Source organism: Indicator indicator, chromosome 1 (genome assembly GCF_027791375.1).
Source record: "Indicator indicator isolate 239-I01 chromosome 1, UM_Iind_1.1, whole genome shotgun sequence".
Lineage (NCBI taxonomy): Eukaryota > Metazoa > Chordata > Aves > Piciformes > Indicatoridae > Indicator > Indicator indicator.
In genome coordinates this window covers 79,789,482-79,814,516 of record NC_072010.1, presented here as the reverse complement: position 1 = coordinate 79,814,516, position 25,035 = coordinate 79,789,482, and the positions used below count along the sequence as shown (strand labels likewise).

The following is a 25,035-nucleotide window of genomic DNA, read 5'->3' as shown; positions in this document are numbered from 1 at the left end:
AACACAGTACACACTGAGTACTTCTGCTGTCGCTGCACGGCAGCTTTTTAAGAGCACTACTATGTAAGGGCCTCCACTGAAGATGAGACATGGAATTCTGACTAACTGGTCTTTTCAAGTAAGGAGCACTGAAAAGCTTGCTGTCCCTAGACTCTTACCACTTACCCAAACACTAAAAGTTTCTTACGTAATTTGGTTTTTATCTGCATAGTTTCTGAGTATGTCTAGCTGTGCCCAAGGAACCCGATATTGGATGGTTAACTTTAGGATGGTTAGCATGATAAATGCTAAATATACTTTAATTTCACATATATTGATATACAGTTCAATCACTTGATGCTTGTAATGGTTACAGGCTATATGAGGAAACAGGGAACACTACCTTAAATGTCTGTGCTAATCATCCTCAGCGATCAGTGATTTCAATTTACTGTCTTTTTTTTTCCCCATTACCATTTGCCTCAGCTTAGACAAGTAAAGGCAACTCAGTTTCACTTTTGGGTTTTCCTGATCTTTGACAAGGTAAGCTCCTGAAACTCATGAAAGACCTACTTACAAAATTGAAAATATTCTGATTGGTCCTGCTAAGTTCACTTCATTTTTGGCTGTTGCTTTTGTTTCCTGACATGTAAAAATTGGGAACCAGTTTGACCTTTAGTTCACAGACAGTATGACCTTCTTTCTAGAAGAATTCAGCAATTTGCAAAGTCAGTCTTGTGTTGGGCACCTCTCTTTGTAGGTAATGTATAATTAGAAAAATATGAGAAACTCTATTATAGTAGCTTAGTAAAGAAGTATTTTTACATACTTGCAGGATGCAAGGACACAAAACTGGCATTCTCGGGAATTCAGGGTGACAGAGTCTTTCTTTAAAGCACACGGTCACAAGTAAAGTTATTTCATACATCAGATTTGAGCTGGTCCAACTAGCAACCAGGTGAGCTGTACCTTCCAGAATTACACACCTTCCTCCTGGAAAGTGTCACTGTTCAACAGAACTTTCATGTAGTAACCTCAAAGCACATCCTTTAAGATGAATGTGTGTTTAAGCATCCTTACTTAATGCAGCTGCTTTCCAAAATCAGCACGTACGTACTATCCTGAATGAGATTAGAATCTGAGTCAGAACTGCAGAAATTACTACACTACCCCTTTAGGGACCTTTCCACACAGCTAGCTCACATTGTTCTTTCTCACCAAACAAACCAAAGACCTGTCACCCATTTCCTTCCTCCGTTTAAACTGAGAATCTAGTTAAGAATATAAAGGTATTTTAGACACAACTGAAATGAAAACAATCTATTAGTGCACAGTAAGAACATGCAAATGAATTCTGCAACGTTTAACCTCACTTCTAATCCGTGTTAAAACACATTGCAGGTGATAATATTTTGCTATAACGCAGACAGTGCTAAAGGATACAATGTACATAATAAGCTACAGATAATAAAGCTGAAGAAAGTGACAATTTTAGAACATAGTATTTTCGTTTCAGGTATCAGAAACAAAACCAGCTCAATGGTTCCATTCTACTGTATGACAAACACTGAAGAACAAAATTTCAGTCTTAAAATACATCTTAAAGTAGGTATTTTCCTTCAAGGAAAAAAAAAAAGGCACTATAAATAAGTTACACTACAGTGAATTTGCCTGAACTCACTTTGTTTCTGTCTTCCAGCCTTTAAGTCAAATAAAACAGCATAAAAACTGTACACGCTCTTAACAGGATAGTCGATCTTTTATAAAATAAGTTGTCTTCAGAGATGTCAGTTTCACAACAAGGAAAAACCAAGCCTTGTTGCGGTCGCTATTATAAAATATATATGTATATATATTTATATATAATGTTTTTGTTTACTTTTACTTTTTTTACTTTTTTTATTTTTTACAAAATGTGTATATTAGCTTTTGCACAATTTTTATTTTTGGGGTTTTTTTTTTAATTGAAAAGAAACTTGGCTAATCTAATAACTTCATTAAAATAAAAGTGATAAATACTTCATGTTTACAATGCAACATGTCATACATCATCAGCTGGCAGAGGAGGTATGTTAATCCTTGGTCTTGTGAAAAAAGCTATCTTCTCTCTGTGATCAAAACAAGATAAAAAGGAAGTTAGACAAATATATGTCTACTTTAATTTTCCCCAAGACTATGGTTTCTTTACTCTGGTTAGTATTTGTTATTTACATGCTGAACTGATAGTTTATTTGAATACAACATGGAAGCTTTATACAACTCACTGAACATCAGTCACAGCTGACTGTGGGACAAGCCCTGCATAAGCCCCTTCTGCAATGCAAGCTTCACCCCTGTACTCTTTGCTTATGTAAAATGGGGGAAAAAAAACAGACAACAGCCTTCTTTTTTTGCTTCTTTATTGAACAAACAGTCCTTACTGTAAAGTATCATTAAGAACTGGATGTCGGCATTAAAAAGGTAAAAAATTTAAACAAGGAAGACATCTTTTCCTTAACTTTCTACATCTCGTTTTATTCAATTTCTCATACCATTTTGTATCTCAGTAGACAAAGCATAAGCCCCTCTCTTCTCCTTACCAGAAACGTAAGATGTAAAACCCTGAAATTTCTATTCCTACCTACCTTTGTGAGAAAGGCTTAAGATAATTCAAGAAAACAACAACAAAAAAATTGCCCTAAAGAGATAGCTTCTGTATTTCACTTAAGTGTTCAGTTCAAAAAAGTTCTAAAAAGCTAACCACTGGATGAACAACATAATCTAACATTGTAGCTGAGCTGTCCTCCACATCTATCCTGTACTAACATTTTCTTCCTGTTACTCTCCCAATAAAAAACTATTAAAATTTGAATGCTGCAATAATAAAGTCTTCAAGGTACAGTGTAAGTCAAACAATGTACACTGATAAACAATGCACATTGCTTATCAATGGCACTTGTACACAAAATACACTGTCAGAAAAAAATTAGTAAAGCTATGAGAGGATATTTACTGTGTGAAATTAAACTCATTATTTAGGCCCACAGGCCTGTACTGAAGAACTGACTAGTCATTTGAACTTAATGACTAAGCTAAATTGACAGCAGCACCTAAGCTTTCTACTTGAAGTCTTTTAAAAATTATTTTTATTTAAAATATTAATGCATTTTGGAATTGTAACACTGCCATTTTACCTTAGCCCTTTGCACTACAAATAATTCAGTGGAAACTCATGTGTCCAAATCAATATAGAGTTAAAAACTACTGGCTATACAGAACAGCCATGGAATTTAAGCTAAATGCTTCAGAGAGCTTTAACCTCTCTAATGAACTTTTGCTATACTATTTCAGTACACATTACCAGTTACCTGAAAGTTTGCACCTGAATAGGCTCCTTCTGATTTTGCCCACGCAACTGGTATATTTCTTTTGATGCTTTCTTTAGCATCTTTTCAGCTGCTTGCTCTTGGTGATGTTCAAATTTGGTCTGTCTGGTCTGGAAAGATGAATATAACGCTTAAAATGATCACGTGAATAAACAACACCCAGGAATTCCTAGGTTAAAATAATGATTTTTTTTTTAAACTGCCCACCACAGTAAAGCCATACAGGTACACTGTCTGAAATATCTGATCATTTAAGAAGTATAAATTCAAAAGACTGACAGTATTGTTTCATTTCTTAATGCTCTTCAGACAGATATGTATTAAACTCATGACATTAACTATACACAGATTTCTCAAACAAGACCTTAAAATAAATTTAGGCTCACTCTCTGTCTCTGGTAATCCAATGACAATTTTGTTTGCTGCACACTTTTTGTCCATATCCTCTTTCTCCAAGAAAAAAAAAAATCATCACATACTTAAGGAACATTCCAAATAGTTAAAAAAATGAAGTATCAAATCAGAAAACAACCTTTCAAAGATCAGAAGGAAATTATTACAGTTGCAATAATAAAACCCATTTAAAAATAACTTTAAACAAAAAAACGAACCAACAAAAAAAAAAAAAAGCCAAGAAGTACCCTTGGCAAATAGGACCATTCTCCAATAACTGTCTTCAAATAAACACACAGTGTGGCAATCATCAATGCAATAATTTTTATCATGCTAACTTCAAGAATATAGAAGCAACATTTGTTGTTTGAAGTGCTACAAGAACAGGCCTTTAGATATCTTATCACAACCAAGTGTGAAGTTGAAACAGAAGTTTCAGAATAGGTTGAGTGTTCATTTCATGTTACCATACCTGCCTTTCTGCTTCCCTCAACAAGTTTCGGAATCGCTCATCCCGAAGGACCCAGTGGGGTAGATCTGTCTGCCCTCTGAGCTGGGCATCTTCCAGACGCTGTCTCAACTCTCTTAAAACACATATCTCCTCGTTCAGCTGTCTCTGTCTAGTTCTGGATGCCTGGAGATCCAGCTCCAGGTCTAAGGACGTCCTTGCCATAAGCTCAGCCAAAGATGATCTGCAGGACTGCTGCATTATTAGGATTCAAATGAAACGAACAATAGGTTATTCCCAACATGGCATACTGGTCTGTCTTTAGCCATATAGAGCATATCTTGTCTGTACTTGACACACAGAATCTTTCTTGTCACACAGTTTTGGAAAGATTATTTATTTCCCACAGGGAAAAAGCCAATTAGCTGTGTGGCTTTTCTGTACCATACATGAACTTTTCCAGTGAATGCTTTCTACTCTCTCCATTAACATAATCTCTTTTTGGCTCGTAAATATTTAACTAATTTAAGTGTATGGACTAAGATTTCACATTATGATGATAATAAAAGGGATGCAATATGAAAAACTCACAATGAAGTTATATATTGGGAGAGGGAAGAAATCAGGGCTGCCTGGGATGAACAGAGAGTTGACTCACTGCAGGGCTCCTGAGGCAGTAGAAGCCAGCAAGGAAACTCCCATGAAACACCTCAAGAGAATCAAGGGGAGCTCTGCTAAGAAAGTGTTGCAGCCAACTTCCCAGTCGAAGTGCCTCCATATGAATGCACACAGCACCGGCAGCAAATGGGCAGACTCACAGGCTCTTGTCCTGCTGGGGGACTTCAACTACCCCCACATCTGCTGGAAAAGCAGCACAGCAAGCTGTAGGAGTCTCCTGCAGTACCTCAGTGCCTGCAGTGAACTTCCTGAGACAGATGACAAAAAACCCTACCTGAAGGAGTACAATACAGGACCTGATAGTCATGAATGCAAGTGACACTGCTGTCAAAAGTGGGGATAGACTATGCTGCAGTGATCACACACTGCTGGAGTTTGCACTCCTAATGGATATGGGGAAAGCTGACTGTAGTCAGGACTCTCAATTTTAGGAAGGCAAACTTCCAGCTCCTTAAGGAGTTAGTCAGTAGGACCCCATGCAAAAAGATCCTCAGGGGCAGGGGGTGCAGAGCTGGTAGATCTTTGAATTATCCTTAGAGCATAAGAGCTCTCAAATCCCCATGTGTCAGAAATTGGGCAAGGAAGGGAATAGACCATCATGGCTGAATAGAGACCTGATGGTCAAAGTAAAGAGTAAGAGGGAGCTGCACAGACAGTGGCAAGCACTCTCTAAACTGGAGAAAAATGGATTTGATGGATGGATGTGGTGAAGGCACCATATGCCCAGAATTATGCCCCCAAATACTGGAAAACTTGTCCCGACATGTTTGTGCAAGTTCCCTCCTTCCACCCTCCTTTCTGGAGTGGGGGACAAAGGCCCAGGCACCAGCCAGATGGCAAACAACTCCAATCTGCCTTCTAAGGGGTAAACAACTACACGCACATATTGCATGAGATGCCCATGCGCCTTCCTTTTAAGGGCATAATTCTAGCTTCATGCTTTCTATAGGCTAAAGCAGGTTGTTGACAAGAATGCCCCCTTGGTCAAAATGCAGTCTCGAGAAACTTATGTAAGTATTATCCCACTTGTAAACAGGTTGCTCTCTCCTTTTGCTCTCTCCCTTTGTGCTCCAGAGCTTTGCACGCTCTTGCTTTGCTCAAGCTTTGTAAGCTCGCAGCGCTTAAGCCATCACCTGTAAGTCTTCTCACTCCCACACGCATGCATACTAGTGGCCTCTGCAACATGGAGAAGCAGCCAGCACCCTGGGAAGGCTGCCATGCCTCAGTTTGCCTGAGGAACCTGCAAGGAGATCCCTTTGCTGGAAGCTACAAAAGCCAGCGTTGAAAGCTCAGCCCCAGCGGATCGGAAGAAGACTCCGCCGTGTCTTAAAGAGGACTGGACTCCCCAGGGTAAGCTTTAGCCCAGAGGGGGAGGAACTAGCCAAAGCCCAGCAGTCCAACATCTGCTACACCTATAAGCAGCAGACCGAGCAGCCATGACCTCGTGCGTACTGGCTCACATAAGCAGGAACTGCGCTCAGCTGCCCTGCATGACCCCACCATTCGTGGGAGACAAATGGAGCCACCTGTTTTGCTGCTCTGCAGCCCTGTGCCACCAGGGCAATATAAAGTCCACAATGCGCACCTGCAGCCCAAAAGGCCAGTTGCATCCTGGGCTGCATCAAAAGAAGTGTGGCCAGCAGATCAAGAGAGGTGATTCTGCCACTCTGCTCTGGGGAGACGTCACCTGGAATACTGTGTCCAGCTATGGGGCCCCCAACACAAGAAGGACATGGACCTGCTGGAGTGGAACCTCTGAAGTAGTTGTAGAGAGCAATGAGGTCTCACCTCAGCCTCCTTCATGCCCAATAACCCCAGCTCCCTTAGCCTCTTCACAGGAGTTGTGTTCAAGACTTCTCACTGGGGTCAATGTCATGAAGTTGGAAAATACTGTACTGAGTAACATTTCCCTTACAGAGCTTTATTCAATAGTGGTTTTATGGCACAGCTGTCTACTTGCCTACACCGGCATGAAATTTACTTCTGCTAACCACCAAGTATGTGGGGTGGCACAGGGGCTGACGGGAGGGCTTAAACTATTCATTCCTGAATACTTGGGTCTCAAATACAATGATCTACCAGGCTGCACGGAGGTGAGCTCAATGTTCTACTGCCACTTTCACACACTTCTCCAAGTCTGCACCTTGCATCCTAAACTAGATTTTAAGGATTTAATCAAGTTTATATCTAAATCAATATAAGTTCTCAATGTCTACCTTTTAGCTTAAAAAAATCCAACCCCAAAATACACATGCCCTCCCCAATTACATTACAGAAGCCTTAAACATTTTCTAAAATCATCAGAATGTACCTGCAGACATCTAAAGCTTAGGTATAAAAGTGCCAATGTTCTAGCAGCTTAGTGAAAGCCAAACCCAGGCTCCTGGTTATACCTGCTTATACCGCAGGGTGCGCCTCTCCAACGTGTTCCGGACAAAGGGCGACTTCCTTGGCAGAGTCGAACTGTCACTGTCACTGCGATACAGCTGATTAGGAAAGAGATTGAAAACGCAGGTTGCTTACAAGTTTGTCTACATTAAGAAATCTGGATTGGTTTGTTTGTTTTGGCTTTTTTTTTTTTCTAAAATATACCAAAATTGTCCTGGTTTAATCAATCAACTTTTTTCAGCTTTAGTTATTTATAAGAAAAATTTATGTAACTGTTTATACTGTATAATCACCATAACTCAATAAAACTTCAACCACCAATAGCTATGTTTCATCCAGGCATTCTACAAAAGAGCCAAGACAAGGCAGCCTAAAGAAAAAGGGGGAGGTTGGGAGTAGGGAAGTTAAAAGCAATAGTATTTCTCTCTCAAGCATGTACTGTCATGGGCACAAACAATACAGTCTCCAACTTTCCCCCCATTCTCTGATTTTGGGGACTGTAGATTAAATGAGCGTGTTGAACCATCTTCCTTTTTTGCACTATCTTTCTTTGTGAGGGTGTTTTACTCACATTTCTATACCATAAACAGATATGAAATCCAGAAATCAAACTCAGGAATTTGAAGATATCCATAGATGTACTGTGTGCAATGTAAATAAGAAAGCAATGACCAGAAGATCCTTGGTTCAGAAAAAAGCATGAAAGTTAAAAATCACTACTGAATTATCAAACCCAAGCTCTCAAAAGCTTTGATACAACTAAAGCTACACGCATTTCACCAATACTGTAAAAATCAACACCCGCATACTGATCTGCAATACCACGAGCAAACTGCTTATAAGCCTTTTGCCACTGGACATACCAATCAGCTAACATAACCTTGAAAACTGTTGCGCTGATCCTCAATTACTTGCACCAGTACACCCAGGAATCCTAGCTCTCACTGTAACAGGCATCTTGTAACATTCAGGACAGCAACCAGAGTCGTAAGAATACTTACGCAATAACCCTAAGATGACACATTCAGCTCCCTTTCCAAAACTTGTAGGTAGCTGAAAGTTAGGCATCACTACACTAAGCTGTTTATGCACCTCATTAGGCAGCACTGTACCTCTGTAAAATCAATCACCCTAGTCTAACATGTAAGGTTGCTAGAGAAAAGAGCTTATTATCTAATTTGTCATAGATTCTTTAATTTTAAATGTAATAAACTCAGGTTTAAAATCTTAAGAAGAGCCAGGAGACCTCTCCCCCACTGCAACAATTAAATTCAAGGAAAGACTATTCATCAATATTAAAATGAAGCATTTTTTTTGATACATGTAACAAAGTCTTAGGAGGTATTATCAAAAAAGTACTAAATACTTGCATGAAGGCCCCTCCCCACCCCTTCTTTTTAAGCCTTACTCACTCTGCAAACATATTGACTTCGTGCTCCAGGCGAGAAGGTCTGGGAACGAACAATAGTACTACTGCGAACAAAAGCAGAACCCCGTGGCCTGCGGCTAGTTCTCTCTTTTGGAAGAATAGCAACTTCTTCAGGAAACAGATCCTCAGTGTTGGTTTCCTTATCCACCTAAAATTTCAATGAAGGAAAATTTGTTATTTTTTCCTCATTTTCTCTCTCACACCAGAAACAATGAGACATTTCAACAACATGAAAAGTAAGCAATTTGCCATCTTAGCAATGTTCAAGTTTCAATGTACACTGAGAATAGAGGATGAATCACCTCATTAAAAAAAAAAAAAAAAAAGTAGGTCATTCAAAATTATAAGATTACATTTCAGAAGCCTTTTCTGGAATAGTAACAATTATGAGATGCAGTTAGAACATGAATCATAACTGCACAGTGCATGGACTGCATTCAGCATTGGCAATTGGGCATTAACCCAGCCATCACCTGATCTCAGGCCTCAACAGAAGAAAATAAAGACAGGCAATGTGACCCTGAAGCAAGTAGCCAGCATAAAAATGGAGGAAGTCAAATCAAGAGAAGAAACTCGACGAAAGAGACCTTAAAAGACTGTTGAAATAAAGCAGGAACAGTAAAATATCCCAACACAGAGAAAACATACGCTACTCTAGCACAGCGTCCAAGCTTGAAGGTAACTCACTCCTCAACAGGAGGCAACACAAACGACTTATGTTCCTCTACTTCAAGGGACGTGTGCTGATTTCAACTTACTTTCAGTGTTTCGTATCTTGGATACAAAAGGTTTCAAACATATCCATTTCAGCACAATTGTTCTGAAAATTTCAGCCGTATTTATTGTAACACTGAAACAGCAATGCAACTCTTAAAACGTGAAGCTTTTTTCTTTGCAATTCCTTCAAAAATTCTTATTTCTAAAGAGTATTGGAATCTGATCATGATCTTTTCTGTTGCAATTTCAGGTTAACACAGACATTGATATGAGTGTGTATTTACAGATTATATAACGGCCACAGTAAAATAGCTTGGCTTTTTATTAAAAAAAACAACCAAGCAAACAAAAAAAAAAAAAAAAACCAAGCAAAAAACCACAAACAAACAAAATTAATTATGTCCAGAAATAACTAGCAAGCAAACAAAAATCCCAGCCCTAAAGAGGGCCTTTTCAACAACTCATAAGGCACACTCATGAAGGCAGTGCTCAGAGGGTTGTTAATGTTATTTCTTACTCTTTCCTCTCCTGATCAACTTGGACTCAAACCCAAGGAGTGTGCCAGGCAGCGTGGCAGTTTGCATACTGCAGTGTCTTTTCTCCTTACCTTTAGTGGTGGAGGCTGCATTTTTCCAGGACTGTACTGGCCTGCTGGAGCTGCAAACATGTGTCCAGCTAACGAATCCCCACAAAATGGCTCTGGGTAAGGAGGACTAGTCTGGGTGCAATTACTGCATCCACTGTCAACAGATTCTGCTTGCCAACTCCTGAAGTCAGAACATCACAAAAATTTTGTAGGTATTAAAAAAACTCTATCTAATTGTGCATCATGTTTGTATATTTCATTATCAAGGTCAGTTTATCATCATAAAGAATTTCCAAAGGGATAATCCATCTCAATTGCATTTCTGTGGACATAAAGCAAATACATTCCATGCCAAAAAAAAAGACCACCACCATATTAAAGAAAAAAAAACAACCAATAACTCCTTCACAAATTTTCTTATGAAGCCTATGTTCTGGTCTTTATAACAATACTAAGAAAACAGTAACAAAAAAATATAACGCATCTCATGCAGCAAATGAGGCTTATTATTCATGACAAAACAACATTGTAATAAACACTGAAATACTAAGAGCTGTGCTGCAGGTTCACTCCGTAAGGACCTCAATGTGTACCTTTCTTTCACATTTTTCCATTTCACCACAAACTATTTCCTTTTTTCAGTACAGTGCTTTTGCTAATCCATTACAGTTGCCTCCCTAGCAGTTTCTGTTTCATATGATGTTTTCATACTCCCTAAATTTCATGTTTGCATGCCATCACATACTAGAATTTTTGTAACACTAACAGGCAGCTGGTCTCAGAATCTGCTGTAGTGTAAATACCACTTTGTGTGTTTGATGAGGTAAACTATTTTTACCGTTCTGATATGGCTTCTGCTTGATCTTCCTTTCTTTCCATCTCCAAGATTTCCTCCTCTGTGTATTCCAGTTTTACTCTCTCTTCTGCCAGCTCTCTCTCAACTGCTTCCAATTGGGCGGTGGTCCGAGCTAAGAGGGCAGTCACTGCATCCTGAAAGGTAAACCAGACCTCAAATAAAACCATTCCAATAAGCCAATGTACTTAACACATATTATTCAAAGAAAACAAAATAAAAACATGGCCATTTCATTTTCCTTAAATAAAATGATAAAAATAAATGTCCTGAATCTTAAGGATTAAAAAGTAAGTGGTGTCCCAAGAATGTAGTTTCTCACAGAAACCAGGCAGACTTTTTCCCCACTATGGAGCATCATTAAGCAAGTTAGGTCAGCAGAGACCCCTGAAAGGTTACCTAGTCTGACGTCTTGCCCAAAGCAGGCAAAGCTTCATAGCTACATCAGGTTGCCCAAGGCACAGTCAAGGGGTGAAAAATCTCCAAGGATGGAAAGTGTGCAAACCTTTCTTGACAAATCTCTTGAAGTGCAGTGGCAGAAATTTAATGAGTTTTAGTTAGCTGAAGAGGAAGTGTGCATACAAATACACAGAGTACTATTTCAAGCACCTGTCCAGACACCACCTAGCTTTTAAAGATTCTTTTAAAATCCAGCCACTGCCACAAGACTTAAGTCAATGCATCATCTTCTGTGCACAACAGATAAGATCACAAAACACACCCCACAGGCCAAACAAAGTAAAAAAATCACTTTTCAGAGCCATACTGTTTTAACTGTAGTTACATTTCCAGAAGAACAGGGAATACTTTCTTCACACTGGTTTTTGTTCTTTGCTCTTTGGGGGTCTGAGCCAGTGAAGATCTGAACAGTATACCAGTGAAGCTGCATCTCACCAGAACTCTCTGCATCAGTCAGGTTTATCTGAGCAATGCCCTGTAAACAACAAAAAGCATTCACCACAGTAAGATAAACATACACTGTACAGAAGACACTTTATCATTTAAGGACTATTTTATTTACAATGCAAAAAATACGTTTTAACAAATACTAATTAAAAAGAGACAGTTTTGTTCTGTGGCATCAAAATGTCTAAGATGTTGAACTTCTTGCCTCTTGCTTACTTAAGTCAGGAAGGACCAGAGTAGGTAATTTATTTTTCACTGAAAAATAAAATTTCTGTGACTGATGTAGATATGTTTGTTAGAGCTGACAGCTGATAATATTTTATTTTTAAACCACTAACAATTATAATCTGATTTCTGTATTTGCTGAAATTAGTATTACTTTAACGATATTACTTTAATATTGTTTTGGTTTGGGGGTTTTTTTTAAGAGAACTCTATTTGAGATACTCTTCTGTTCTCAGATGCATCTTTAAATGGGAAAAAAAGTCATGCAAAACAGTTGGCTTTTTTTTCTGCCTATTTGTATCATAAGGCAGTCAAATAGGTCATAAAGTAATTTTTCCACTTTCCAAGTGATTTTTATATCTCCCAGGCTAAGGTGAAAAAAAAAAAGGTTTAATGGAGGCCTCCCAATAAAGTATTCCTAACTTTAACATAGCCCTACTCCACCAGACAGAGCTTATGTAAGAAATTTCTGAGTGGTGTTGACCTAAATGAAAAACAGCTGTGAGCAAATCCATGCCTTTTTTTTTTTTTTTGGTATACCAGCTCACTAGGCAGACTTAGCAATGATTTTGTATTGGCTAATCTTCAATTACTGCTTTGGGCTTTATCTAGCTGTCTTTACAACCTGTTCATCTCCATGCTAATGGATCACATGCTAAGCACGTTTTCATTTATATTAATGGGAAAATAGCGTGAAAATTGTTTTGATCTCTCACAAAACAAAGACCTGGATGCAATGACTACAACTGTAAAGGCAGTAGAAAACGTGTACAGAAATATCATTAGACACTAAGCAGTTAATCAGAAAATAATAATAATTTTTAAATGACTATATTGTTTTTCCAAGATGAATGTTCCCTGGGACTCTGCTTAAACAGGTGTATAAAGGACAATGGAGGAAAGTTTTTGAGACTAACAAAACAATGTTGTATCATGATACAACATGTCACTGAGAACGTTATTTTATGCCAGCTGGAGGCTGGCATTTTGTAGCTGGAGGCTACAAACACAGATGTCTTCTCATTTATATACAAAAGAGGGATGTCTTCTAATTATCTACTAGCTCTGGTACAGTGTAGGAAATAAATATGTATCAAACACTGACACTTGAGAGTTGGAAAATGTTTAGGACATTTTATGTTGCTTTCAGAGGCAGAGGGTAAAGTTGCTTTCCTGTCAGCAATATTGGAAAAAACATGTTGACTCTTTAGATGCTTGACATTGTGTTTGTTAGGCAGCTAAGAACACATGCCAAGAAGTTGCTACTACAAAGTGAATGAGTGGGTACAAAAATCACCATCAAACACAATTAAAAAGTATCAGTACTGAAAGGAGTAATTAATATTTCACCTCCATCTCAAGATTTGGACCTAGCTCTGAAGGATGAAGAAACCAAGGTGGATCTGCTAGCAGTCTGTCTGTGCCTGCTCCGATGTGTTTGTTAACAACTTGGATGGCGAAATAGTAGAACCATTTATGAATCTCTTGATGATGTCAAACAGAGGAATTGTAAAATTTGTAAGAAAAGGAGCAGAGTTTAAAAGGATGTGAAGTAACAGGACAGATGTTCTGAAATAAAACCAGAACAAATTGCAAAATGCAAAAAGACCAATGTTACAGTCAAGAAGAAGTCACATAAAATTAAGACACAGGGAATAATTGGTTGGTTAGGGCCATAAAAGACCAGAAACTTGGAGCGAAGCAGCAATGCCCGGTGATTGCAAGCCAGGCAATCACATTTCTTTGATGTTTTAACATGAGCTATACATGCTAATCATGGAAAACAACAATTCCTTTATCTCAGCATTGAGAAGGCCACAAGTCAGCTTAAAGAAACGCAGTTTCAGCTGTAGGAAAACAGAAAAAGATCTTTCAACAAGGGAGGGCATATGAATAAAAGGCTGAGGGGGTAGAAAGCTTAGTAGATTTATTTTTTTATGTCAGTGATGTTCAGGACTACTTGCCAAAATATTTCTTTTTTCTTGCTTTTTTCCGTCCCCAACCCCCACTCTCCATTCTCTGTTATGTGCAAATATTTGTGTAACTTAGGATACATTCCATCGGGGCTTCTGCATTTAGGAAAGCATTTAACTGGCATAATCCAACTGAAAAGAAAGCAGTCACCAAGAACTTCAGATATATATGGGATGGATGATTAGAGATGGGAAAAACTGTAATCTTAGTGGAGAAGGCTTATTGATAGAGGCCACCACAGCAGTTCCAAAGAGGCAGCAAATGATTTCTCAGTTTGAAAAAGTGCCTATTTTCCATTTACGGCAAAAGAAGGCAATGATCCTAATGTTTGAATACCTACACTACTTCAACGCAGCCACTTGAAGGAACTGTGGCATCGTTTCTTTCTTTTGAGCAACATTAATACCCTAAAGTATGTAACCAGCGACTGTAGACAAAAGATATTTCTGACAAAACTACACTAAGACTATGAAGAGAAAAAATTCCTATTGATATGAACTGAAGAAGCATTATTTTTTGCTAATTCAGTAACAGCTGTTAATAAAAGTGCTGTAAGCTTAGAGATGCGTTTGTGTCAATATAAAGATGATGCGCACTGAAATGGGTATTGAGCTTCCCAGAGAAACAGGCTATACCAGTATAAAGCATTTTTCTCCAACATATCCTAACCATTCTTGACATGCATTTCTCTTTCATTACATGGTAGTGCAAAAAAGATAACATTTCCTACTGCTGACAAGACCTTGGGTCCACTTCCGCTTATATGAAGGTGCTACCTAGTTTTAATGTGGACTAACAAGCATGAATTCTTGACCAGATTTGCTCAAGTAAACAGCTCTTACCCATAGTCCAGCATGACAGTGAGCATAACAGTGAGACACCTGTACTTTTATAGGCTTCATAAAATTTTCACTAACCCATTTAAACCCCTCACTAAAATGGTAGCCCACTCCAAAACAGCCAGGCCATCAGCCCTAAGGCAGATTTACTTTTGATAATAACTAAATTAAGCCAATACTTAACACATCTAAACAGAATTAGCACATGTAACCTATTTAAATTGCTGTATTTATTTGAACGCATCTGCATCGATCAGTTTAAAGTAAAAAGTTCATGTAATCTAAACCTGCCTGGACCACTACTATCCTGCAACAAAGATTGATATAAGAGTAGTCTCCTTTGCCTACTGTTATGTAATAACAAGGCGTTTGTCATCTTTTTATTAGGAAACTATTTTGATGATACTGATTGATCATGCATGCATTACAGTGCCACACAGAAACAGAACTCTTGAGCACACTGTAGTATAAAAGCTGTCAGATGAAGTCTTTGAGGAAAAGTTTATTTTTTATTTTTTTTTTTTAGTAGTAGTATTATTTTTGACACAATGCTTTCTTCCTTGCACCAACATTTAGCAACAGCAGATTTTTTTTTCAACTTTCCCCACTGCAGATATTGTAAGAAATGCAATAAATAATAAAAACTTAATCCTTTATCTACTAAATCCCACAGCACTGAATGTAAATCTTACACACATTTTCAACATGCCTCCACAATGTAACAGTACAGGTAGCTGTACTTTCAACACTGCTCAAAAAGACACCAGTTCTCACCTCTGCTAATTTAGCTAATCATCTGGACACTTCACGTAACCTAAACAGCACATATTTCAACTATTAAAAAATCCTATCTTTTTTAGTAACAGAACTATACTTATGTGTGCAAACAGACACATTCACATGTAATTCTATCAGCACTTCTTATGGAAAATAACATCTTCATTTTCTCTTTTTTAGTTTCCCATACCACATGGCTTTTAAGAAAACGGATCACTTACCAATAGTTCTTCTTGTTGCTGATGGTCAACAGAGCAGATATACAGCTGCAGTGATTTTAACTTCAAAACACTTGAATGCACGGGGATTCGGAAAACTTCATTAAATATTAACGGAGTTTGAAATTCCATAGCTCTAGAGCAGTAAGTGGTTGGTGTGCCTGACTCAAGTGGTGGCAAGTAAACTCTCACATGACTGGGAATGGCAAAATAGACAAGTAGCACAATTCAGAAAAAGAGCTATTTTGCATTTCTCAAAATCAAGCTAAGTAAAAACATCAGTGTAACTTCTGTATTAAGAACCTGCTCTGAGATCTCCTTGTTACAGGAATTTACTTTGTAATCTTAACACGAAAGAACTGCAAAACTGATTTGGAGTGTTGTCTTTTTAACTAAAACTTTTTTCTTGGTGCTCCGCTTAAGCAGAGGCACCAAATGGCACTTGAGATGCCCTGAGGTATCCAAGGCATCTACAGGGTGCTAGCAAATATGGCATAGGATCTATGGGAGAGTTACAGCCTTCTCCTGAGCTGAAGCAGCTGGAGGCCAGGTGCTATGCTATGATATTTCAAATGGAAACACATGCATTGAATTGCTCTGTAAGCATCACTGATATATTTCTTCCCTCCACCCACTAAGCATACCTTTCCCCTATACCCTTAAGAAACTCAACACAAAAGGAGGGCAAAAGAAATCTGCAACTACTGCATCCCTCTGCCATTGTAAAAAACAAATTTAAATATCTGGTACCAACTCATTTGAGACTCCAAGCCAAAACATAAAAAAAATCCACAACTATTTTAATCTGACAGAGTTTAATCAGACAGCAGAGCTACTTAGAGAAGTCCTTCTGTGTTCTTCCTGTCCTTACTGTCTGCCTAGGCCCTGCAATATCCTACTTTTTGCCATACCTTTCCTTCTGCCAGCTAACAGCTTCAGGATACTGTGTTGTGAACCAGATGAGACACTTTATCTGGTTTAAAAAGCTTCCGGAGGAGAAGAGGAAGCTGTTAGTAGTGAGCCTCTGTCACTCATTCAGCCCTAACCCTTGACATCTACAGAAATAAAACAAGGCTCAAGGGGAAAACAAAAAAACCCACACACACACAAAAAAACCCCCACAAACAAACAAAAAAAACCCCTTCCAGGTCAGAGGCTCACTTAAGTTGACTACACAGTTGTATGACTTCTTGTGCCACCAACAGAGAGGGGTTGACACTGACAGACAAATAAACAGATGACAACTGGAAGAGATCACTATGGTGGAACTGCAGTACTGTAGTGTGGAGCATCAAGTTAGCTAACCAGCTTCCCATGCTGTTAGAAGGGAGCCATCCAAACCCTCTGCCACTGGCTGCTGCAGGTAACTTCACCCTCGCTGCCCCAAACATCTGATTCAATGAATGTACAGTTGCACGTGGATGTTCCTTAAAACAGATAAAAGCTTTTTTGGATTTTGGTTGCATAAACCTTTTTGACCAGTCAAACCAACTGATTTAACTCTGCAGCTATGCAATTTCTTGATTCCAGCCCAGGCAGATTTCCACAAGAGGTTTGGAGGATTAGCTAGATCAAGCGTTCTCAACAAAGATCAACTGATCCAGTGAGTCAACTTAAACTCCACAGAATGGCTGACTTTACAATACAACATAATCACATTTCCATTTCCCAGTTTTCAAACAACCTCTCCCAGAGATAAACAACTTTAACACGTAAAATTTCTTTAAAATATGCTAAGATACATATCACCAGGAAAAATGGTGTTTTATGGCAACTTTGCCATTATTTAAGAACCCTTTTTCAGAATAAACTAAGGAGTGGTCTATAATGTGATATGGAAAAGTAGCACAGGCCACCAGAAAATTAAAAAAATAAATAAATGTAATTAATTCTCAGCTATCTCAATTTGTGTTAAAATTATCTTTGGAAGCTTCTTTACAGATATTCAAGGATATCTGTAATGGCCACGAAAGCCTGCAGATATCCTGGTTGGGTTCTTTTTGTTGGTGGTGGTGCATTGGTTTTGGCTTGTATTGTGTATCTTGTGCTTTTTTTGCTTTGGTTTTAAAGATATGGGGCAACCTATCTCTAATTCATACATATATGTTGCTGTAGGAATTGGAGAAAATTAACATAAGCTTATTCTGGGATATATCACCAGCTATAGAGAGTTTATACAAAAAATAGTATTTCTGGGACACTGCAAATAACATAAACAGCTTTTTTGGTCAGATGGCATGGGGTGATGGAAGCAAAACTTCAGCATTTTTCCTGTGCATAATAAACACATAAGAACAGGGGTCATTAGAGACTACACTTGTTACCTCACCATTTTGATAGGGTTTTATTAAAGACATTTTGCATCCACAAAATCAGTCCTTTCCTCACGTAAACTAAGATATACCATCTTCTCCAGAAACAGCTTAATTTTGCATGAAAGCAAACAAAACTATGGTATTTATGATCATGGCACAAAACAAGGACTGCAGATGAGATTTAAGCTTACATTTTGCAGTTTTCTTTCACAACTAGACTAGTGAAGTTCTTCAGCTGTAGTACATGGACTAACAGACATTCACTTCCACTGTCATGCCTGGAAAATAAATTTCCTGTGTTAGTCACCAAGTAGCAATCCATTGTTTAACAGATAGAGATAAAAGATTTAAAGAACATGAAAGCACCTTTTGTTATTACATCTCTTGCACAAATCTGAACAAAAGCAATCACAGTTATATATACTGATAACAGAACAATATTACTAATATGAGCTACAGTAATACAATTACCAGAACTAAGATAATTAAACATTAGTCAGTTTGGAAAGGGTAATATTCCTTACTGTGACTCTTGGTAGCGAACAGGTTTTGTCAAATACATTCCCTGGTGAAGCAGTCACAGCATATGCATGTGCCTGTGTGCACACACACACACACACACACAGGCTGTTACATGCATCTGTCACTCTTTCACATCGGCATGGATTTTGAAATGGAACCAGCAAAGCTGGTTGAGATTTCAAAATTCCCAAGCATGTGAATTAATTTTCTACACAACAGAGACAATTCTGAAAGGCTAAGATACAACATTCTGCCTTGCACTGCTATCATCTGCCCTTCCCCATGCCAGCCCACTACCAACAACACCACGGCCTAAGTACAGGATTTCAAAGCTGTATTGGGGAATTGTAGTTGTATCTCTTCACCTATGACTTTCCTAAGGTAATCCTCTTTTATCTGGCATAACAAAATCTCACTCACAGAGATATATCCCCATACCCATATTCACTCTAATGGTCCAGACAACAAAAATAAATGCTACTGAAACAAATAATGATGGTCCTTTTATCAGCCAGCATGCTTATGAACTGCAGTTAAGGCACATCCCCAGCACAAAGTGGCATATGACTGACTGATGAGTACATCCACTAAACTTCGGCTGTCAGATCAGAAACTTCCTTAAACTATCTACTACAGTTAAGTTTATTAAAAAGTAAGAAGACAAACCCAAGAAAAGGAATGAGCAATTCCAGCTGAGTTGACAGGGAGAAGGAAGAGTAACTACTCACAGAAATCCAACATGTATTTGTGGTTCTTCATTACTGGCAGCATCACCATAAGCAGGTTCTTCCAGATCTTCATTCCTGCAGGAACAGAAAGGACTGTAAACTACATACTGACTTAAGCTGTTAAAGCAGAATGAAATGAACATTTATTATGTGATTTGTGGATAAAAGCAATTATTTGGTAATACCAGAGTGACTGGTAATAGAAGGAGTTGAGATATCTATTTAAAAGTACACAGAAGCAATAATTCACAATTTTAAAATCTGATGGTTTAGAATACTGCTTTCAAGATATTTACTTCAGTATTCATTCTGTTTTCCATTTCTGACATCCTTAAAACTATACCTTCTTCCCAGTTACTGTTTATTGTGTTAAAACAACCATATAAATTAACACCTCTTCAATCACTTGGTCAGTCTACACATTTTTAGATTTTCAGCAGCTCATGTATTTACTCCTTGTAGTTTTATCACATGCTACTCAGAATTCTAATCCACAATCTATATTATTGTTATAGATAGTTGAAATAAAATTATTGATTTATGGCTAATAAACTGAAAAAAACTATTTCAAGGGAGAAGTATATGGTGTTTAAATGTTAGAGACAAAGTGAGAGAGACTTGGTATTTGCAAAGATGACAGTGGAACTGCATGTAAAAAGCTTCTTTACTTTAAAACACACAGTCCAGTATTTTTATGTTACTAAGAATTAGCAATTTTGAAAGCCTATTCAGAAATTCAGAATGAATTTTCTTGGACCGTGTGGTAACACAGGAATATTTCCAGCTTACTATGCATTTATACACCTGACCTTTTGCTTAAAGCTTCAAACACGCCACTGTCACTAGCCAGTGAATGATCTGAGAGACATGCTGAAACTCGCCTGGCTCGCCTCTCCGATCTTCTACCACTGTCTCCTCGCAGAGTTACAGCTGTCAAGGAGAAAAAAAAAGTGAAGATAACATCAGCTCAAGATGGCTTCTTGAAAATTAAACAAGAAACATTTATTGTGTCAAAACTAGCAGAAAACCAGCATGAACACAGCTCATTGCTTTTTCATCTAATTTTAAATCTAAAAATTAAGAATACAATTGACCGGAGATTTTCTGTGGGAGAATGAAGGAAGGAAGTAAGTTTGTGGCTAACTTCTCTCTGACAGGACTAAGTATAAACTCATTGCATTGTTATTAAATCCTTTGCTGGTGGCATAATCCCTCCTGGAGGAAGAATTAACATTCATTCAACATATGTACACACGATACCCTAAACGTGTATGATTTACCTACTGAAATACAATAGGTTGAAAACAAACACAGAGACTAATTCTTTTAAGTTGTCTGATAACACAATGTGAGGTTTTGTTCTTTTTTTCCTAACACAAAGTCTCAAAGCATACTGTTTATACCATAGCATAATAGCAGCTTTTATTTACAGTCTGAGAGGCATTATCAAAAAGAACCAGTGCTTGCCAGCTCACTCAGACCACTGCTGTTTCAAATTCTTGCTGAATTACTTTGAAAACTGACTGGGGGAGGAGAAAGCAATATTCAATCCTTTCTTCTGCCCTTCCCCAAATCATCAGCAACACCATAAATACTGACTCAGCAATCATTTTCATGTTGTAAGTATATCAACAAAAATGTTATATATCAGGTTTTGCACAGGCAAGTAGGTCCAGCAGCTACCAATCCTTTAAAGTATGTGCACAAACGGTAACGCTCAGGAATTGCATGAGTAAGATTTTGACACTTCAATGATAGCTGCTAATCTGAGATTGCTTTCTTTTGAGTTCAAGAGAGAAACAGTAAACATAGTTGTGCAAGTTATGCAATCTCTTCACTATGCAGTGAAGTTTTACCAACTTTCTCCTCTTTTGCTTAAGGTCCAACGACTGTCCTCAAAGCAGAAAAGCAGTGGGAAAGAAACATCACTTGAAAAGTGGAGAAAACATTAGATTTGCTTCTAATCATGCTGACAAACTTAAATAGCAGAGAAGCATTTACAGTTTCAGCAAACAGAATTTGGAGGGATAGTAGCACAGTGCACGCTGCATAGGAGACAAGGACCAGCTGACATCTACAGCTTACTGCCCCCAACTGAGAACATGTCTTACTCAAAGTAACAACTTGTTAAGTACCTCTGTTACACGTTATCCTAATGCACCAGAAATAAAATGCTGCTACACAATTAGCAAGTTTCCTTAGCAGAATGCCAACCCATAGGCTGAGCTCCCTCTGCAGAGCCCAGATAATGAGACACCTGCCCACATGGGACCCATCTCAACTCTAACCAGAGAACCACCAGGACAGGACATCAGGACTTGAAGCTTGATAAAAGTTTCCCAAATAAACAGAACTATACCAGCTGCTGTCAACAGAAGGTCAGCTTTAACCCACGGTGGGACTGGGAGACAGGATGCGCTGATCCCAGCAGTCCTGTGCCAGCCTGAGGTACAGCCCAAAAGATGTTCCAAAAAAATCACTGGGTCCCGTGTGGAACTAAAATCTCCAGAAGGGCCAGTTCTCTATCGTTTCTGATCCATAACCTATCAACCTCCCCTCCAAATTCTGGAATTTAGTCATCTTCAGCTATGCAGGAAATTTATCTGCTGACCAGGAGCACTTCCCTGTACAGTACAGTACAGTATCCCACCATTATGCACATAACACATCGTGCAGTGTTACTCATGTCATCTGCACCACAAACAAAAGCCAAGTTCAAGATAGGCCACAGAAAAAAAAATCAAATTGTATTTTGTAGAATCATAGAATGGTTTGAGTTGGAAGGGGCCTCTAAAGGTTATCTAGTCCAACCCTCTCTGCAGAGAGCAGGGACATCCTCAACTAGATCAGCCCTCAACTAGATCTAGCCCTGTCAAGCCTCACCTTGCGTATCTCTAGGGATGGGGATTCAACCAACTCCCTGGGCAACTCATTTCAGTGTTCCACCAACATTCTGCAGAATTTCAACCAGGCTCTCCTCCATATCATTTGCCCAAACTGGTAGGTTTGGCTTTTGGTTGTTTTTTTACATTTCTTTTAAAAGAATTTTTAATTTGGTGAGCCAACCTCTATGTTCTATCAATAGTATTTCTGCAGAAGCAAAACTTGCACCCTGTGAAGACATCTTTTAATATGAAAGCTTCCCAATAATTTTACTATACTGGAAAGAGGCTGAACTTCTCAAAAGTATACACATTTTGTACAGAAGTGTTCTATAACATCTGTACTAGTTTCAACAAGTTACACGAGGATGACTTCTTTTTGTAAACAAAGTCTTTGGGTCATTCCTCTATGTGAGCACTTTGTATAGATGCAGCAGATGAAAGACCTCCTGGGCTCGCTCCTTTGGAGGTTCATGTTCCCAGTTTGTTAGCACAAACTGGTGTGAAGTACCAATATAATGTCATGAAAAAATGACATATTACGATAACGTTGTAACTTGACAATGACTTGCTTGTTGCCTGCAGGCCATGGAAACATTCAATAACACCTGGACAATCCCAGCAAATCTGAGAGAGATGCAAATACCAAAACATGCCCCTTGATTAGAGGGGAAAAAAAAAAAAAAAAAAAGCCAGCAGGAAAAATTGGTCAAGAAGAAAGAAACATCAGATTTTGGTTTAAACAGAGCAAAGCTTAGCACAGGTTACAAACCTTCCAATGCTGAATGCTAAAGAATTGTTTAAAAGTAAAGTTTAAGAGAGACAACTCATTTTCTCATTTAAGTAACAAAATTGGTGAACAATACATAGGAATTCCCAGAACTACTGGTTGCCAAAGCTTGATAAACAACAACATGATTGAAAGAGCATTTTCAGTTGTCATTATTTGAAAAAAGTTAACTCCAAAGGAAATAAGTAAATAAGTAACTCTAAAGCATGTTTTGCAAGCTTAGGAGAGTACAAATACTGCACGTCAGCTGAAAACGCACTAATAAGAGTCAAACACTTTCATAAAAGCTACCTAAGAAACATAAACAGACCTCACCTACTGTGATGCTGTCAGGCATTGCTATATAATGAAGCTGAAGCTCACAAAACACTTTTTCCAGAAATTTAACTACAGCCATGAATACATTGTTTAGTTGACATAGCAAAAAAATTAAGTATGCCATAATGATTAAACAGATATAGCACAATATCAAACAAACCCAAATGTAGCAAAATTTCCCGTTTCTTCACATGCAACTCAAAAAAATCCAAACAACCAAACAAACCAACACTTTATACAGAAAGCCACTCTGGGAATTACAGGCAAAAACAGCACAATAAGTAATTTCAGGTTCACTTACAGTGCATTTTTCTGTTGTGCCGCAGGAGAAACAAGACAAAATGAAAAGCACACAATGATAAATCATCTTTTAGATCTATGACAACATTTTGCAAATAAGAGACTATTCAGGCATTAAAAGACACCTCAGCATTTGAAAGATTATTTTATGATAGAAAGGAGGAGATAGTGAAGATATTGGTGTTTTATTAACATTTCTTCCATTCCCAGCTATATAAAATACCTTTCAGTCATATTCCCTCCATTCACACATGCTAACATATTTCACAGTACACCCCCAAGAGAGATTCAGAACAAGAAAACAGCAGATCAGCAACAGAACGTCAAAACTGAAGTTGCTGAAGAACTGCTTGGACTTGCTCAAGTGCTGCTTCAGTGCAAAGTATGTACAGTTTAGTCAGTGCTAGCCCTCCTGGCTCCCAGAACTTGTGAAAACTACCTCGTGTTTTGTCTAGCGATGGAACAGGCAGAAGATTTGTCGAGCAGACTGACTGATTTTGCAGCACTGCATTCTGCTACCAGACCATTGGGTGGCAGCAGCGAAGCACACTGCATAGTACCACAGTGACAAAACAACCCCCCCCCAGCATTTGGGGCTCCCAAACTGTGATATACAAGCTTGATGCTTCACCAAATTCTTCTAGAACAGAGTACAAACAATTTCAAAACTTCCAACTGCTACTTGAAAAGAACTGCATTACAGTTCCAAACCCAACAGCTTTTTGTGTGAAACTCAAGGTAGTCATGACTCCAGACAAAAAAGTTTTAAACAACTGCTTCCCAATTCAAATATAAAAACCAAACAAACATAAAAAACAAACAAACAATAAAGCAAAATCACACAAACCAACAAAAAAAACCCTTAACAAACAAGCAAACTTCAAAACCCAAAACAATAAATAAAACTCCCAAACCCTAAAAATCCCAACAAAACAAAAGAGACCGCTTGGTTACCTTTGAACTATACATTTTTCCTCAAAAAGCAACACAAAGCATTCTTTTGTACACAAAAAAAATTCTGTAACCCCTGGACCAGGAGCTGGACACTGCAGCAGTGACAGCTGGTAGCATAAGCATGTTCTGACAGAGGTTTTCAGAGAAATGTGAAATGCATAAAAGCATGACAGCAAAAAGGGAAAAGTAAAACCAAAGGAGGAACTTATCCCTTATCCTCTTGCTCCCTAGGCCCTTCAGACCAGGCCTTCACTTCTAGGAAACACGTATGAGCTATAAATGAACTACTAACATAGTTTCTCTTACCACAGTGGGTGAAGACATGCTGTGGTCTGATCTGAGGTTTAAAGAAAGCCTCAGGAAGCCTTTTCATGGCACTAATTTAAGCACAAGCTTACATGCTGGTCTCTGGAATTCTGTTTATTTTGGTCTGAAAGCTGCAATATGGGCA

The 25,035-nt window shown here is 38.3% G+C and overlaps 1 protein-coding gene across 1 annotated transcript in view; it reads right to left on the bottom strand.

The window, feature by feature from the left end:
* Positions 1-2,008: 2,008 nt before the first annotated feature.
* Positions 2,009-25,035, bottom strand: part of WWC3 (WWC family member 3) — a 102,207-nt gene continuing 79,180 nt past the window's right edge. The window contains exons 12-23 of the mRNA XM_054384655.1: positions 20,150-20,270; positions 19,341-19,415; positions 18,282-18,368; positions 15,779-15,971; positions 11,603-11,770; positions 10,822-10,973; positions 10,005-10,164; positions 8,664-8,828; positions 7,257-7,349; positions 4,210-4,437; positions 3,327-3,454; positions 2,009-2,087 (exon numbers count right to left, since the gene is read on the bottom strand). Of these exons, the coding sequence (XP_054240630.1) occupies positions 2,021-2,087; positions 3,327-3,454; positions 4,210-4,437; positions 7,257-7,349; positions 8,664-8,828; positions 10,005-10,164; positions 10,822-10,973; positions 11,603-11,770; positions 15,779-15,971; positions 18,282-18,368; positions 19,341-19,415; positions 20,150-20,270 (1,637 nt within the window). The 3' untranslated portion in view covers positions 2,009-2,020. The remainder of the gene's footprint in view (positions 2,088-3,326; positions 3,455-4,209; positions 4,438-7,256; positions 7,350-8,663; positions 8,829-10,004; positions 10,165-10,821; positions 10,974-11,602; positions 11,771-15,778; positions 15,972-18,281; positions 18,369-19,340; positions 19,416-20,149; positions 20,271-25,035) is intronic.